At 41.5% G+C, this 12,100-nt stretch overlaps 1 protein-coding gene across 8 annotated transcripts in view; it reads left to right on the top strand.

Annotated features, from left to right (window-relative positions):
* The window catches only part of BCAS3 (BCAS3 microtubule associated cell migration factor), a 365,129-nt gene that overhangs the window by 50,054 nt on the left and 302,975 nt on the right, over positions 1–12,100 (top strand). For all 8 annotated transcript variants that reach the window (XM_075440276.1, XM_075440274.1, XM_075440281.1 and 5 more), the window contains exons 8-9: positions 2,162–2,269; positions 6,411–6,487. In XM_075440276.1, the coding sequence (XP_075296391.1) occupies positions 2,162–2,269; positions 6,411–6,487 (185 nt within the window). The remainder of the gene's footprint in view (positions 1–2,161; positions 2,270–6,410; positions 6,488–12,100) is intronic.

Below are 12,100 nucleotides of genomic sequence, written 5' to 3'. Positions count from 1 at the left end.
TTTGAGCAGGGAGAGGAACTAAAATAGCCGGAAGGAAAGGATAGAGAGAAGTCTTTTCTAGTGTTTGAAACTTTTTTTTAACCTTTCCACCTTTGAAGAGATTGTCAAAGAAAGAGCAAGCGCTTGTGCTTCCGCCCTTCTTTGTCACAGTTGGTGGATAAAGCACTTAGCCAGAAAATGGGACTTTCCCAAGAAAACATCCTCGGCTGTCGGAAGACTCGTGATAGTGCTGAGTGTCTGTGCTGCCAGGAGCACAAGCACCATGGCCCAAGAAAGAGCTACAAGCATGGCTTTTTCTGGCCATTGCCATTTGTTTCTGCTGATTAGGACCTAGGAGCATCCCCAAACGTATTTCATCTTGTCTTTGTATTTCTTTCAGGAAATAAAAATAACGTACATATTATTTTCTGATCATAGATTTCAGTGTACCATGGAATGAAAAGAAAGATAATATTTGGAGGGAGAACTTTTGACTTGGAGCTAGGTAGAGTTTCAGAGTACTGCTGACCTAGTCCATACTACTGCTTGATCATTAGCACTTGAACTCAAGTTAGTTGGCTTTTAGCCAGCGTGGTTTGAAAAAGCATGGGTAGAGTGGTCTTACCGTGAGCAGCCAAAAGAAAGGTGTGACATAATAACAATTATTCATTGGAGTGACAGGATTATTACTTGCAGTTTTGTTGGTGCAGTAGGTGTTAGAAGGTGCGGACTCTGGAGGTGTAGCCGTGTAGTTAGCTGTATGTCAATTCCAACAGTCAAAATGGGACTGCTCAGCACGGGCTTATGTGGAAATTGTAACGGGTATCAATTATGCTAATATAATTTTAGCTATATCAACTACTGTGATTTCTGTTTTGAAATAAGAATCAGCGTACTCTTATACAAAATAATAATTTCCTGTGGGTAATAAATGTACTTAAATCAAGTTTTCTAGCAGCACTGAGCTTCTAATGTGAAGTAACTGCAGTTGGGTCTCACTGTTTTAAAAGTGTTTTTGAAGGGCCTTTGAAGTGCTTCAAAGTAATAAATAGCACCCTCTAGTTATTAGCCTAGGTATGTGCCTAGAAAAATGTATATTTTGGGAAGAATTTCAGTAGGCGAAATGTCAAAACTTTTTTCTGTTATTTCTTTGACCGTTGTCTCTTCTGTGCAGATATTGCATGTTGTTTCTCTGCTGCAGACGTAATTGTGTGTACTGTGTCAGTGTCTTGAGGCACTGGGGGTAAAAACAGTTGGCATTTGTACTCTGGTTCTCCAGAAAATTCTCGAGCGGCTTGAGCAGATCCAAAAGACAAGCAAGTGTTGTGTCAGGAATTGTGTTAAACTCTGTAAAATAAAACAGATACGGGCAAGGGGAAACACCCTCCTTCAGCAATACTTAGTGTATGTTTGTACAGCTGGCAATTTGTGCCGCTTTCATATGCGTTGACCTAGAAGTAGCCAACATTTTAATGCGTTCTTGGAGGGGAAAAAAGGTGTTATGGAAAAGAACTGCCACATCAAAGCCGCTCCTCAGCTTGTAAAATGGTTTCCACCACTAGTTTCCTCAACCCTATCGGAACGCTCAGCACTTTCTCCCTCTCAGAAGAAAGCAAGCCTTTTCATTAAGAAATGGTCTTAGAGTTTTATTTACGTTAAAATGATAAAAGTGACACAAAGCAGTTGAAAAGATCTGTATAGTTCAGACAAAAGTCCACTGGAGATGTAATGTAAATTCTGTGTAATGTGTCTCTATCAAGTCAAGTCATATAATTCAGCTGTGGCAGAGAGTGAAGTAAGTACTCCCTTTAGGAAAGTGATGCTCTGCGGAGTATTTTTTAAATAAGTAGAATGTATTCTAAAACTTCATACCTATCAAACGGCTTGTATTTTGCTGGTCAGGTCTGATGTTCCAAAGTCTGATTTGTGACAAAGGAAACTAAGTGCCTGATAATTATTTGCACAATACACGTTCTTGACCATTGTGGATTTTGTAATCTAATTTTAATGACACCTTCCCTTAATGTAGAAGGCTTACATGAGTCCTTGTTCTCCAGCATTCTGCTCGAATTGTGGGATTTTTCATTTCAGGTGCTAAATAATACAGGGGGGCTGAAAGAATTTTAAAATTATTTCACAAAAAATCCTTCTTTCCATTAAAATCTTGTTTTATTCATTTTAGCACAAGCCCACCTTACTGCTGTGTGGACCTTTATTCTTTGCGAACAGGAGAGATGGTCAAGTCCATACAGTTCAAAACTCCTATTTATGATCTGCATTGCAATAAAAGGTAAGGATATTTACCGTATATTCTTTCCGTGTTAGGGCATGTAAAGTTTTCTTAATGAATATAATTCCTGATGAGTGCACTCCCTGATTTTATTATTTTGACTTTGCTGTAAGCATAGCTTTGGTTCTCCATTTCTCAACTAATAGTTCAGCTTCAGTACAACAATGTGCTTCTCCAGTGGCTTGCATTGAAGAAGCTCAAAACATTTTTCATCTGAAATCATTTAAGCTTCTTTCCATTGTGATGAGGGTGAGCAGGAATCGTTGGAATCCTTTATCGTCTACCTACAGATGGAGAAATGGGATCATTTCCATGGATGGAGAAATGGGATCATGAACAGTATAGAGCACTAAAGAGTTTGTCTCTTCTTTGTGTCCGATGTATTGCCTTCCTGCACATCCAGGACATTCCTAGTGTGCACCCTGTGGTTTACAGGAAACGATGTTCCTGGGAGTCAAACAACAAAGCAGCACCTCTGAGTTGGGATAATGCCACCTCATTGCTGAGAGAAAATGGCTCGGCAGCAGGCTGAAAACACCTTGTTTCCATAGAATCGTGAGTTCAGGTTTTTCTGAATAAACTTGCGATCTTCGTCTCTCCAAGACACACAGAACTGAACACCTTTGTAGTTTACTGCATCTTTTTGAGACGGAAGAGAAAACCCTGGTTCCCTGCATGAGGACATTGATGATCCTTTGGCACTCCTGGTGGGAGAATTCGACGCAGTGACAGTGGTCGAGGTCCGTGATTGTGCTGCTGACTTTGCTTCCTTCCACCCAGCTATTACTGTTATTGGTCATCGTATGTCTTGAGGTACCTTGTGGAAGTTGTGGAATATGATTCCTGGATGAAGACGTTGGTGCATTTCTTTGGCAATTTGCTTGCTGGAATTGTTCGTACTTCAGTAAGGAAGGTGCCCTAGTAACACAAATCATTAAGAACAAAGTGAAACATCAGAATGATTCATTTTATGTGCCTGTTTTGGATGCTAGTAGCTAGCACGCTTGGGTAGGTGAAGACCACAAAAGAATATTAGCATGTGTTGAACGCATGCAACTAAGGGAGGTTAGCGATGTTGGAGATTGGAAGGGGGGGAAAAGATATTAAAAAAAAAAAACCAAAACACAGCCCTAGAAGCCACAAAGGTTTTGTTAAACAGACATTTGTCTGTTATTGTACCATCCAAATCTAAACATCAGTGACTACATTAGGTCAAGTATAAGTTACAGAAGAGAGGTGGTACTACTGAGCAGACACCGTTAATACCACAACTAGTCTGATAATGAGGAGGAGATTTTTGTGATGTAAATGTTTAAAGAAGTAAAGGATAGTAGTGGGGTTTTTTTGTCCCCATCAATCTGCTTATTGTAGGATGTGGGTATGATTGTTATATTAAAAAATAGTTTCACTGAAGTGGTTGAGTTGTTGAGAGTTATGTGCCGTGAATAGGTCACTGTTCCTTTAAAAGCTGTCAGAAGGAGTTCAGTACTTATCTGCGCAACTGTCCCTTGAAAAATTTAAAGTTCCCCTGTGTACAGTGTGATGATAGTAAATCTTTCCAGTCTGGCCTCCTAGCAGAAGAAAAATCCAATTGTAAAAACAGTCAAAAGGCAAATCATCATTCAAAGTCTCTCCCAACAAAAAAGTCTTTCCAGGTGCTAATGTTTCTTTTCCTAAGTGGTAAAAAAGGAAAAGCTACTTCAAAGCTGTGTGGCTGTATCCAGGGTAGCTGCTTTTCTGGAACGTATCAGATTCTGTTATTATTCAGGGAAAGCTCACTATTTCAGATTGAAAATGCATTAAATGTGGCCAAGTGCAGTGCTAATGGTGCGTTAACCGTACTGTAGACTAATGGAGTCCAAAATTTCAATTTAAAATAAAACTTAAGCTGCAGAAGAAGGGAAAACTGTGTATTATTTATGTATTTGTACTCTAGAATCATCCATCTGGTAGGCTTCATTTATGCAGGAAGACAGTACATCTTCAAAGAGGAGAAAACAAAAATTTACAGGATCGGGAAATACTACAATCAAATATACATAGGTTTTCTATATATACATTACACTTGCACATGCATCGAAGTCTTTCCATTATTCATTGGTTAACTTTCTTCTAGGTCTTGTGGAAGAAGTTAGATTTGATACATTTTCTTTTGGCTTTCTCTCCTGCAGTTTTAAACAATTGGAAGATGTGTTGTTTTGACATAATAGTAGTTTTAGTTAAAACTAATATTGATTTATATATGCAAAATCTATAACCTTTTAAAATTGAGATTTATAAATCAGAAGGGAGTGGGCAACCATCTTCATCACAGTAAGAGAGCTACAAGCAAATAAGAAATCCTACAATTAATTTCTTGTCGGACTGAACGCATCTGAATCCCCGGTGTTGAGTGACAGGTTCTGCCCTCTGCTTTTGGCAAGTAAGGTGCTCGGCCTGAAAGGGCGCGTGTGCTTCCCGTTCTGGGTCTGCAGAGCTGCAAACGTGGAAGACTTTGTCCGAAGACGTCCCTGGATTTCTACCTTCTGTCCAAGACTCTGTGCTTCTCCTTGTCTCCAGACAGAGGCGTGCTGATAGACAGAGCAGCCACAAAGTCCCAGGGTGAGATGTTGCAAACCAAAGAGTCCTGAAAGAATTCGAGCTACAGAACGGTGCTTACTGCTTGTCACCTTCTGTATCAGACCACAGAAAGCAGTCAGTGCTACACCAGCCCGCTGGAGAGGCTGTGGGAGTCATCTCAGGAGCTACAGATGCAATCTATGTTATTTGGCAAGTGTGCTGGTAAAACTAACGGCAAAATCAAGCAGCAGACACATACATACATAGATACATAGTACTACAGTTTTGTAGGTAGAAATTGTGACTCAAAACTTATTTATATATCTGAAAACATTAGCAAGCATGCAGGTAAGGTATATATTTTGATTTTAGTGTCGTCCTTCACCAAAGCGTCTTACAGGTATCCCTCATGGGATAAGGAGGAGATGTTCTTGTTGCTAAACAGTTAAAAATAGGAAAAAAAGAGAGGAGTTAATGGCTGGCTTTCACACTGATGGGAGACAGGCATCACCCTTTACTCCAGGATGTGTTGAGACTGATGTGATTCATCATCTTTTTAAACGTTGTTCTCTACTGTAATATGCAATCATAATTTTTGGATAAAGCATTAGGTGTGTATCGTAGTCATTGAGAGACGTGATTAATTTTTTGCCACATCATATCTTTACAATTAAAACTATTAGAGCAGCATTTAATAATGCCCTGTATTGTCAGCTAATTAAAACAATATTGTCTCGTATTCTTCCTAATGATAGAATAATCAGATGCTTAATTAATTATGCCGTATTACTAAATGCTCCAGATAGCTGGTAGATTTTATCTGTTTATTTGTTGGCTTCCCAGGTGATTCTTTCATTTCAAGAGTTTAAGAACTTGGTTTTGGGAAGTCCTCGATGTAGGAGAAGACGTATCCTAGTTATAAAGCGTTCAAGGTGCTTGCCTTTCCAAGTGTGGCCTCTGTTAATTTAGACAGCACGGTGGTTCATGCGTAGTTATCGTGTGGCTTTTGTTCTGGTGCTTTGCTTCGGGTGATGAACAGGCGTTTTACAGAGAAAGCGTGTACCGGGCACAAGTGAATGCATAAACAGACACCTGTAATTCTTGCTGATTGACACAAATCCTGCTGCTCTCAACTGTATTTGCATGCTGATGTTCTTGGTATGAGAAAACACCCTGCTTTTAGTAAATAAGATGGTTTAATAAATTTGCAATGAGATGGGCAATGGGATTATTTCAGATCTAGCTTGTGTTCTACCGATTGTTGATTTGATTGTTATTTGAGTCATTGAAAGTAATTCAGGATCCTTGCAATTCCACTCTTTCTTTTTAATGGAGCTTTTACTGCAGGAGGTATATCATAAATATGCTGTGTTGTTCTGTATCAGATCTGTGTACTTCCTGAAGTGAAGGGTATGTGGCTGGGATGAGAGAGAATCCTCAATAACTGCCATCTGTTGGTAACCTGGCAGTTTATCACTGTAGAATTTATATTGATGCTTTTGAAATAATTACATTTAGATATTGAATCTTTAAACCAATGCATTTAATGTTTAAAGTACACATTCCATTTCTGTGTTTTCAGGATACTTGTCGTAGTCCTGCAAGAGAAAATTGCCGCCTTTGACAGCTGTACTTTCACCAAAAAATTCTTCGTCACAAGTATGTATAATAATTGGGTTCAGTCTTTGCTCTAGTGGTGGAGTGAGATCAAACAGATTTTTTTGTTTGATTATTTTTATTTCCAAATCCTCAAAGCAGGTGTCCATGACTGCCTTTGGAGTTTCAGGAAACAAAAAAAAACCCCAAATGTTACTCTGTGAATCTTTGGCTCCTTTGCGTATTTATTATGGCCATATCTAATTTCTCAGTGTTGTGAAGAGCCCCTGTGCTGACACCCATAGGTAGCTGAAGAATTCGTTTGTTCCCTTTTCATAAATACGTGTGGAAGTTTCAGGTTTTGAGTTTCAGGTTGGGCGCATAGGCAGCAGTTTGAAAACACATCGGCTGCCGTCTGCCCGTTTTTCATTTTGTGTTGCTCCTTAGGCCCGGGTACGTTTGTTTTATTTAGTGCATCCTTACTTTAGCAGGCCCTGAAGCCCAAGCAGGTCAGTGAAGTCTTGTTGTAGAAAAACTGTTGGCAGGTATTTGCCTGCAGGTGCTTTTCCGTGTTTCCAGAGCGGGAAGGAGCTGTTTGCTCGGACTCCCCTTTGTCCCTCAGTACCCTGGCCTGGCCGCTCTCTGGGAGGCTGTGGGTGTAGCTGAGAAGGTGTTCTCCAAAAGCTGTTCTGCTGCTGCTGCGACATCCGTATCACAGTGATGGAGATGTTCATAGAGAAAAATGGTGTGGTTTTGACTGCCTGTGCTCTGCTCTGTCCCTGGGTGTGGGTAGGATTCGGATGTCCATCCCCTGCTCCCCAGACTGTGCGCGTCGTCTGTGTAATGCTAAGCACTGAGGAAGGGTTTACCCCCCAAAAAAAATTCACATCTTGTCTTCCCAAGCAGTTAGTGACCGCTGCTACTGCTCGTCGGTTGGAATTGTCTCTTAAAGTCCGTAGGTTACCGAGGGATCGTAATTTACTTTGGAAGGATCAGAATTTTATTGGTAAAAAGGAGACTCTGAAATTCCCTGGGTGTGTCTTCAGTCACCGTGGGAAAAGTTCTGGATTGTCTTTTTCTATTATCTGTGCATTTACAGAAAAAGCCGGGGGAAGCGGACGCGGGGAGCCGCCAGCAGACGGGCGCCGGGCGGCGTTGGCCTTGCCGATAGGTGTCAGCTTCCCCCCGCGCGCGGCGGCGGGGCGCGGGGACGGCGAGGGGGTCGGAGGTGGAAAAGCTCAGTGCAGCGTGTGATTTCGCAGTTCTCGTGCTTTTCTAAGTCCAGGTATTGTTTGCTGGTGTGGGGTTTTTTTTTTGCCTTTTTTTTTTTTTTAAAGATACTGCAATTCGTTTTTAAAACTGAACAGTATTTTGAGGAAGCGGAATATCCGATTCCTAACCCTAACTTTCGATTTGCAGTGCGTTTCTGTGGAGCAGCGGTGGCATTTAGAGGATAAAGTAAAACTTTTGGAGATGTTTACCAACTTATTTGAAAATCCAGACTCCTGAAATGTCACTATTCACAGTGTATTTCTCCAGCTGTGCTATGATTTTAATAAAAGAGACTCGAGATGTTCTCAAGCTTCGTTCCAGCTCTGGGGCTTCCACAGCTCAGCTAAAAACACCCCTCATTTTGTGCTGCCCGTTTGGGAAAGCTGCGGGCCCCGGGCAGCGGCGGGAGCTGCTGTCACCCCGGCTGGCCTGGCCGGGGACGGCTGGTCCCCAGGATTTTGAAGCTGAGTTGTTTCACTTCGTAGCTTACGCTGTGAAGCGGGGTGTTAGGCTCTGGCACATTGAAGGCTGCAGTAAAGCTTTTGTCTAAGCTTTCAGACTTCAGATGTGCTGACATCTCTTCGACCTGAGAGTGCAGCTTTAAAGGCTGAAGTTACTCTGATGTGTTTGAAATTTGATGTAAATAAGCTACCTGGTTAGCTGCGTAGAGCTTTGATAGTCAGCCAACTGGTCAGCAACTGGGTTCTTGCTGTTGGTTTTTCTGGGTTTTTTTGTTTTGTTTGTTTGGGGTTTTTTTGGTTTTTTTTGGTTTGGTGGGTTTTTGTTTTTTTTTTTTAAATTTAGGAAATGGTAGTGTCAGTTTGAATTGGAAAAGTAGAAATGCCTGAAAAGGAAGCCCAGCACAAGGTCTTACAGGTGTCTTTGTTTCCATTATCGGAGCATCCCTGCTCTGCGGGACAGTCGGCCGGTGTCCCATCTGGAGCCATCCTGATGCACCTTACGTGCACGGTGGCAGCAAGGATGTCACTGGCTGCCCGGAGAATTTTTCATCGTGAAGATTCTCAGCCGTGGTATCTGACTGCTTTTGGTCAGAAGCGTTGGCGTAAAAGGCCAAAAATACTGAGGCTCACTAGTTCTCTGAAGATGTTTCTGTCACTGTGTAAACCACTGCATAGAAAAAGAAAATATTTTTTTCAGAAGATTTGGTGGTGATGTGGAAATTGTGTCTTCCATCGCTATCAACTAAGTGGTGTGGGAGCCTTAGAACCTGATTGAGACAGCTACAAAGCAAACATAATGAAGCAGAAGCTCTTGTCCATTTTGTTGACTATACATGGAAATTAAATGCAGAATGTGCAGTTAAAAACAGTGTCAGGAATTCTGAAGTTCGGTGTTCCTCAGCAATGCTAATGCAGCTGTGTTGCACATGAGTAGGATTTGTCTTTCTGTTTTTGTTTTTGTGGTTGAATATGTAGCTTAATATATTGTTGTAATAAATATACCATAAAATATTCAGGATGTAGAACGCAGTCAGGTTTGTGCTGCTGTTAGGACGTTTAACTCCTGCATTTCCTGATTTTTCTTGAGCAAATTTGACATGGTACCAATATCTTTCCCCCCCATGTGATGAGATGGAAATTTGAGTTGGATGGCAGAGAGCCAGCAGATTTTATTTGTGGCTTTTGTAACAAAAAACTCGGCGTACAGGTGCCTCCGGTCTTGGTGTGTGAATTTATGGCAGGTGCTTAAACTTGAAGGGAAAACATACTGTGGATGTTGTAGAAAAATTACCAGCGTATCCTAGCATCGACTCTGCGTGGTATTCTTATTTTTAAATGTGTGCTGAGGAAAGGCATAGCATCAGCCCCCAGAGAAGTCACGGCAGTAACTTCCGTACCGCGCTCCGTTCTCTGCTGTGCTTACGCTTGGAGCCAACTCCGTTTCGTTACGAAAGGTCTTGCATCAAGGGGAAGGTAAAGCCAAACAGTAATTTCACATCCTGCACTAAAAGTGCTCACATGGCCAAACTAAAAAAAAAAATCATTTGTTGCTTATAATAAGAACGTGTTTCCTTTGCTGGTTGTGAATGTCAAGGTGTGGATTTTAAAGAGATTTTTAAATAGTGAAGAGTTTTGTTGTGGTTCCCTTAAGATTTCCTTCAGAGCCTTTTTCTGAATACTGCGTATGACCGGACGATCAGAAACGAAAGTGATGTACAGGCTTTTTTCCCGCTACTTTGCTCTAAACAATAGATGCAGAAAAGCTGAATTTCATTGATTTCTATTACATCAGTGCTCCCTCAACCCTGCTCCAAAAATGCTTACTTAGTGGAACATTGATGATTATGAATATGGCCTGATGGATACTTTTTTCTCTGTAAAGAATATCCTTCCCACCCCCTGGGCCCTAAGTAAAGATTATCACAGATAACATCATGCATGTGGCATCATCTTTGCGTCCGATAACTAGTGCCTGCTCAGTTTCTCTGGCCCTTCCACTCCTCATATTGATATATTCTCCATCCGTTATTCTCCAGGGATGAAGGCAGTTATTGCAGCCATTAGCTGGCACCACATCTCTATTGATGCTGTACAGCTAGAGCCTTAAGAGGTAATTTTCCAGATTTTAGTCAGAGTACTTTATTGTACATAAAGTCTCAAAAGGCTTGCCTAACCACAAGCCAAAAATTATTCAGTATATGTTAAATGTACCCCACCTACACCCCTCGAAATAAAAAACCTCCAAACCAGATGGTGTTTGATACTCTTAATTTGCAATTTGAATGGGATATTCCTATTTTCACTGATATCCACATGCAAGAAATAATACAGTGGTTTCAGTTTGTCGCAGGTCTGATCTGGAAATCATCTGGGCTCTTCTGTATTTTCTCGTTAGCTGTGTTAAATTCCTCTTCCCTGATCAGCGCGCAGGGAGCAGTTTGATCTCTTTGCTTTGAAGTGAAAACACTGGCTGTCTTCTGAAAAGGCTTAATGCCTGAAGAGCTGCGTTCTGCAAGAAGTTCTGTTTGCGCGTTTCCCGTCTCGGCTGCGATCGGCGCGCGGCGCGGATCCTGGGTCCCCCACGCAGGACCAGAACGGGCAGGGTTCCTCTGGCCGTGCAGGGAGACTCCGCGCTTCGGGGTGCGAGGCCTGAAGGCAGGTGGGAAGCGGCTCCTGTTTCACGGTGTCCTCTTGATCAGCGAAGAGAAGCCAAGTGTAGTCCCGCGAATTGTCTGTCAGCGGTTTTTATTTTTACAGCCACGTATGAACACACCCCCCTTCGTGCAGCGTGGAGCTGCCTTTCCTCAGAAACCTTGGTTTGAGCTTGGGTTTACTTTTTAACGGCGTTGTTTGTAGGAGCGTTTTTTTTTCCTGAATGTGGGAATTGGTGTATTGCTATTACGGGATGATGTCGAAATACTTTGTGAAAAGGTTTTTAGGGCGATGCAGTAGATTTATGGAAACAAATGTCTGCGTTGCTTACAGGGTGTTTCGCTATATCGCAGGGAAGTGTAAATACAGCAGAAAAATCGCATACAGACAGAAACAAGGCACTGGTACCCAAGATGTCCATCTCACATCTCCTGGCTTTGACAGCTTTAAAAATTATATGTAGAACAGGAAGTACTGTTTGTTTCTGTGTACGTTATTTTTATCTAAAGCGCCCAAATCCTTAATGTTAAAGGCCAAAACAGAGCCAGCTTACTGGCATTGTTCTGGACAGGAATAACAGTGTCATCACTGTCCAATTCTCTGAAGAAAAAAGAAAGTGAACCCGAGATTAAAATATAGTTTTGTCCTGAAATCAGTCAAATGTGTGCTAAATTTAACAGCCAAGACTAATGAACATCAAAGGCCACAGATATTTTTAGTTAAAGCTCTGATATTGGTCTTGCTCCTGTAGAGGAACAGTAAAATACTTAAAACTGCCAAGATAGAATTGATAGGGAGAGGAGGTGTCTGCAGCAATAGTAGTAGTAGTAATAATGAAAATAGCAACAATAACAGCAATAGTAATAATGATGATCATAAATTAATCTGTGGTCCTTCCCCAAGCTCGTGGAGTGGCTCTTTCGGCGGTCGCCCTGCGAGGGGAGGGTGACGGCCGTACGTGGAGCGTTTGCGGCTTTACTTTTTCACTTTATTTCTAGGGTTTTTTTAGTGTGTTAGTACTGATAATGCCTGTACGATTTTAAAGAGGAAAGAAAAAGGCCCTGGATGGCCAGCATGATTTCGCAGTAGGGTGTGTCCTGCTGGCTTGCTCGTTTGCTTGGTTTTTATGGGTGATACCGAAACAGAAGGAAGTACAAAAACAACAGAAGAGTTTTGGAAAGTAAGTGACAGTGTGAGAGTAATAACATTTACATAGAGCCTTTCATCTAGCAGGAGCCCGGAAGAATTTATAAACAATATTACTTTGTGCAGTTTATAAACAAACGTGGTT

This window comes from Opisthocomus hoazin, chromosome 20 (genome assembly GCF_030867145.1).
Source record: "Opisthocomus hoazin isolate bOpiHoa1 chromosome 20, bOpiHoa1.hap1, whole genome shotgun sequence".
NCBI lineage: Eukaryota > Metazoa > Chordata > Aves > Opisthocomiformes > Opisthocomidae > Opisthocomus > Opisthocomus hoazin.
The sequence above is the reverse complement of the archived record's forward strand: the minus strand, read 5'-3'. Positions and strand labels throughout refer to the sequence as shown.